This window comes from Rissa tridactyla, chromosome 1 (assembly GCF_028500815.1).
Source record: "Rissa tridactyla isolate bRisTri1 chromosome 1, bRisTri1.patW.cur.20221130, whole genome shotgun sequence".
Taxonomy (NCBI): domain Eukaryota; kingdom Metazoa; phylum Chordata; class Aves; order Charadriiformes; family Laridae; genus Rissa; species Rissa tridactyla.
Window position 1 is genome coordinate 24,259,187 of NC_071466.1, and position 6,000 is coordinate 24,265,186.

General features: G+C 37.9%; 1 protein-coding gene across 3 annotated transcripts in view; it reads left to right on the forward strand.

Moving 5' to 3' along the window:
• The window catches only part of NUP58 (nucleoporin 58), a 38,116-nt gene extending 33,355 nt beyond the window's left edge, over positions 1-4,761 (forward strand). For all 3 annotated transcript variants that reach the window (XM_054209315.1, XM_054209307.1, XM_054209301.1), the window contains exon 16: positions 2,661-4,761. In XM_054209315.1, the coding sequence (XP_054065290.1) occupies positions 2,661-2,830 (170 nt within the window). In that variant the 3' untranslated portion in view covers positions 2,831-4,761. The remainder of the gene's footprint in view (positions 1-2,660) is intronic.
• Positions 4,762-6,000: the final 1,239 nt, after the last annotated feature.

Below are 6,000 nucleotides of genomic sequence, written 5' to 3' on the forward strand. Positions count from 1 at the left end.
TTCACTTTTTTTGGTTTAATTTTGTTGGTGGTGAGAAAATGAAAATATGGATGCAGTTGCTCCTTAACTTAGACGTCTGAAATCTTAGTCACTTCTATAGCTTGCATCTCTATGCACTTTTTCAACAGGAATTTGGTTTTGAGGCAAATAGCTTCCTATAGTCTGTCTTACAGACATAAAAAAAAATAGAATACTGTTACAGGGAGGTGTGTACCTCATGTTTGGCTTACATCTCTAAAGGGCTGACTGAAGCAGAGAGGTAAAAGCCCAATGAATAAAGTGTACTCTAAGGCCCTTCAGGGAGATGCTAGGTCTATGCCCTGGAAGGGCAGGTTGTTGTTTACTTTCTGAAAATAGTTGTTTACACATAGGTGATACTAATCGTCGATCACATTGTAGCTATGGTTCAAGACTTTGGGACTCTTCCCTTCAGAACAGAGCCATTCTGTGACCGATTCTCTTCCCTTGCAACAGGAATGAGACTGAATATATACCTTGTTCAAGGCTCTCTCCTGAAGATTTTTCATTTGAGTATTCTGCTTTAGGGTTTGGTTTACTTTTAAGAAAAAAAACTTCATAGCATGGCCTTGTTATGCTGCCATGACGGGACAAAGCCATTAAGATGAATTTCCCTTCTGCCTTTCTATGCTTTTGTGGCTGCCCTAAAAGGCACCTCTGGCATAACAGCTATTACTTTCAAAGTTATATCTAAACTAACAAGCATGTTCTCAGTCTTCTATCACACAGTTCATACATCTCTTTCTTATTCTAACATTACTCATATAAAGCTCAGGCTGCCTTCCCTGCATGCTTCAAAATAATCCCTGTATCTAGAAGCTGCTAGGTGGCAGTACTTCATGAACACTTTACCCTTGCCTACTGAACTCCTGACACTATAAATGGCATACAGCTTTATTATGAATGGCATTCAGGATGTTTTCTATAGGAGGCAATGCTTACCTGTTATCTCAGATACATACTTGAAGTGAAAATGCAACTCACCAAGAATAGTTTTGATTATCAAAGATTTTTTTCATTCATGAGACTCCCTGATGAAGAACAAGTTTATTCTTCTAAAAATCTTGCTTGGGATTCAGAGTTAGCAGGGAAATGGAGGAATATTTGCATCTGCTTCACCCCTTACATCCTAGGATGAGAGACAAATTAGTCCACAAAATTTAGACAAGACCCAAACGAACAATGTCATTGGTCACATGCTAGATCTGCACGCTCAGTACATTAACAATGAGTTCTGCACAGGCAGCTGCATGTTGAAGCTCTGCAGTTACTGGAATGTAGCTAATGGGGGATTTTTTTTTTTTTGTCAAGATGAGGTAGTGTGTAACCCAGGTGCGGAAATTGCAGGAGGAAGAGTTTCACGTTCTGTTTTGAAGTAGTTCTTGATGCAAAGCATCAGTAACAAGTGAGAGAACAGAAGACATCAGGCTTGTGAGAGCCACTTTGCGATTCCTGTGAGACGAGCAGTTGGGGTTTTTATTTCTGTGCTTCAAAAATATTTAGGTATTGAGTTGAAAATACTGACATGATCAAAGGATTGCTTTAACTGTCTATTAGAGAACTAACAAAACTGTGTGAAGTAATGCATATTGAGAATATACCTTTTTTGCTTGTGAACCAGTCCCACTTGTTCTTAATATTTTAATTGTTTACAGGTTTCTATGTGCAACTTGTATGAAACTATTTGTTAGGATTTTAACTTGCTCATGTCATACTTGTTATTTTGTATGATTGGCTACCTTATTTGGCTTCTTGAGAGAATAGAAAGTGGAGTTTGGAAGTTCTGCTTTGTATTATCTAAGATCTGAGAAATTTCTAGCACTCTCTAATAGTTTCAATTATTATCCAAAGTGGTTGTGCATAACTGATGTAAATTCACAAAAGAAAGTAAAATGAGTTGGTATTACCATTGCTGAAAACTGTAGGCAGATTTTCTTCAACTGACCTTGTTTTATAGCTGAACCAAATGTTCAATTTGTTTACCTTGATAGAAGAGGGGTGGGGGAGTTAAAATAGCACAATTGGCTCACCTAGTCACGCAGTTTTTCCAAAGCTTTGTTTTCAGTGCTGCTTTTTGGTTTAAGTCATAGAAGGTGGGTTTTTTTAAATATCAAGAATTTGGCAAGAATTTTGAGCCTTTTCTGCCTCTCATTTAAGGCACGGTCAGTGCCACGTACGTTATAATGATAGGCAAAGGTAGCCTGGTTGGTAAGGCACAAGGCTGGGAGCTCTGACTCCAGCTTTGCCACCTGCCTGCTGTGTGAGTGGGGCCGTGTTCCGTGTGTACTTCTGCCTTCCCTCCCACCCTACGTACGCATTATGTGTTTACACTGAGAACTTGAGGAGTTATGGTTCAGTGGGTCTTTTGGGTGCTACTGTTGTATGGTGAATGGTATAATAGATTAGTTATTTAGGATGTAATTGTTTACAATCACTGAGGTAGACTGTGTTCGTGCTGTAATGTCCAAGTTGCCATAGCAAGTCCAGGTGTGTTAGCAATGTGGCATACTGCTGTAGATCCACGAGTATAAAGTATTACAAATATTGGTAATGAAGTGACTGGTGTTCATAACTCCAAGGAGAACAAACTTGCAATCCTGATATAACTTAACGTTTTAAAATATTTTTCCCTCCCTCATAAGGCTTTGGCAGCTCGACTACATCTGGGTTTAACTTCAGCAATCCCGGCATCACAGCATCAGCTGGCCTGACGTTCGGGGTGTCTAATCCTGCCTCTGCAGGCTTTGGGACAGGAGGGCAACTTCTTCAGCTGAAGAAACCTCCAGCTGGAAACAAGCGAGGGAAAAGATAGGCACCCCTTTTAGGGAAGCAGAAGTGAATCAACTTTGTTCATCTGAAAAGTCTATTTTTCTAGATTGATGCATTAATTAAATTGCATCCCAGGAGATTTATAAAAATTTTGCTACTTTTCCCTAGTCTGAAGTACAAAATGAAAAATCATATTGAACAGCTATTTTCTTGTGAATAGAAACTCGTTTATGTATTTTTATTTTTGGCCCTAGTTTTAGAAATGTTCTATACTGCATTATTATTAAAGAATCTTGTAAAACCATCTATTTAACCTAATGTTAGTAGCAGAATATTTTTTGTTAATAAGCTTTATACCATATGAATATATGCATATTTGTTTTTTTGTACAGATAAAATATATTCTAGTACAAATACTAGAGTTCATATCTTCTGTTCCTGGATATGGCCTTTAAATCTACTTCAGGGTGTTTTTGTGTATATGGATGTAAATATATACAGTACAGTGCACACATCTGTGTGTATGTATGTGTATATATATATGTATAAAATACAGATGTGCAAACCTTGCCCCATAGACAGGTCTCCTTTTCTTTGTGTGTTCTGTTTCTCCATGTTGCCCTGTGGTCCCATATCTTGATGTTCCTAGGAACTTCAGATAGTGGGTCCTGGGCTATGTCATCATTGCTTTTTGTGTTTTGTTGTTTTAGACCAGCTGAAAATACAGTGTTTACTATTTCATAAAGTTTGGTAAATAGTGAATAGTAGCTGGATTTTTTTAAAAACCTTTTTTTGGACCCATTTAGCAGCCAACTCTAAAGAAGAACCTGAGATTTTGACACGAACATTTCAGCATTACCTAATGCTCCCAAACTGGTTTTGTTTTCCCTCCTGAGCTGAACAGTAGGGCGTTGCAGGGTTTCAGCTGAAAGCTCAGGATGCCATAAGGTCTGTGTGCAAGCGGAGAGTTGTCGGGCTGGATGAGCTTTTCCCTGCAACTGGGGGAGATAGGATATGCTATTCTAATGAAAACCCGAATTAGCTGTTATAAAACAGAGTTGATTCAGTAGCTTCTCATCAGCGCTACTAGCATTGACTTTAAAAGCAGTTGCGTATCTGCTTTCAATACGAGGTATAGAGTACAATAAGTTGCTGCTAAAGAGTGGAGGAGGAAAATGATGTAATTTGAAGGTTACAGCTATTGCAACAGTAATTAATGAATCTTGCATATTACAACATCATAGCTTGTTGTGCTGCATTTCCAATTCGGTGTGCGCTAGAAATAGCTGGGAAAACATCTTAAGGAGATGAGATGAATGATAGATCAATTGAATCTTAGCAAATAAAGATGTGGGTTGAAGTGTGAACGTGGAGCTTTGGAGCTGAGTTGCTTTTTAGGTAGATAATGTTTTGTATATAACATGCATCAAATGAATATTCACAATCATTTTCACAAAAGCACCTTTTTTTCTAAAACAGTTACAGTGCATAAGATTTTTCTAGTACCAGGTCATTTGCTTTCTATTGTTAAAGTGTTATTACCATTTTGTATGTTTTGGAAATGTCTGCATTCAGCGGTGATTATTCTTTGACAAATGTTCAGTTTGTCACTTGATCTGATATAATTAAGGGAAACTGAGCACAGAATTCTTCACTTTTGTACTTGTATGGTGTTGCATCCTTGTGAGCAGTCTCTTATGAAGGGATATAATGTGGTTTTTTTATGTCTCAGAAAAATAAAGCTTACAGTTTATTTTGATTTCAGCCTTTTTTTAAACTTTTATTGGGCTGCAGTCAGAACCGTAATGTTTGTATTCCTTTGTTATTGCTTTTTTTAATAGTTAATATGTTAAACCACTGGACTCTCTTGTAATGTATTAATTTGTGAAACTAATTCTAAATGTGTACTGTTTGTCCATATGTGCAACTTACCATTGTGCAAACAATAAAACAGTAATGCTGTGATCCTTGTAATACATATTTGCCTGTTTGAAAGGAGAAACAAAAACGTCATCGGCTGATATGTAGAATTGTTTTTCCTAGAATTTATATGGTGTAAAATTGTTCTTGCTGAAGTTAGAGCCTTGATCTCTGGATTGAAAGGGGGGGGTGTGGGTTTGTCTAGAATCTCTTCACGAGGCGCTGTATAAACCTGGATCGTGCTGTAGCGTGGCACAGCACTAGGTATGGCTTTGGAAATTCGAAAGCAGTCTGAGCCTCCTGGGTACCTGTGTTCTGCTTCTTTTCACGTTAAGGTAACAGTTAGGTCCTTAATTAAGCCTAAGTGAAAAAGTGATTGTGTAATAGAATAATCACATGCTGGAGTACAAACTGAAGTCAAAATGGGATTTGAAATGATTATGTTCCCAGAATATTACTTGGATGGTTGAATTTAACCGTGATTTTCAGGGATCAGCATTGTATACGCTGTTTCAAGTGATTTGGTTTTTTGTTTTGTGGGGTTTTTTTCCAATTTAAAGATACATAATATAAGTAGAGGGCAAACCACAAGTACATTCAAGGTGTGGCCTCTACAAGTCATGTTAAGAAGCTGACCTGTACTTAAGCACCATGAAATTAAATCAAGTTTGGATAACTTGCTCTGTAAAAAAAGAAAAATATGTACTGGAGGAAAGTTAAAGTCACATATGAAGGATGTGCTTGTCTATTAGTTTGCACCTTGTACAGCTGTGGTTTAAACTTACTTATGTGATCTCTTTCTTTTGCCAGAAATACCTTATTGTTCCCCCGCCTTCTCACTACAGTTAACGTGGCAGGAGGTGTGATGGAGTTATGCCTTAGATTGCCTTGCTTCATCAACCTCTTCTTGGTCCAGCGTCTCAAAACTTCCTTTATGTTCACATTTGTCTCTGTTCCTGACATGCTGGCTAGCTAGATACTACCACACTTATTTACTGCTTTCTTGCAGCCTGGGAGGGAGGAGGTGAGAGGGAGGAGGTTGAAATAAGGTGGAGGTGGATAGAATTTGTGCATCTTCCTCAGCAAGGGCCTCTGAAATCCAAATCCAGCTACACCCCCTCCATCTACATATTCATAACGTAACTGCATTTTGGACCTTAACTGTTTTTATAGCATCATTTTTTAAAATGAAAGTTTAGGAATATAGGTTTAGTGGCCTTTTTTCTCCTCTTTGACATCAGTGGGTAATTTTTTTTTCCCCACAGTCCTCTACTCGTGTTAATATTAGAAATA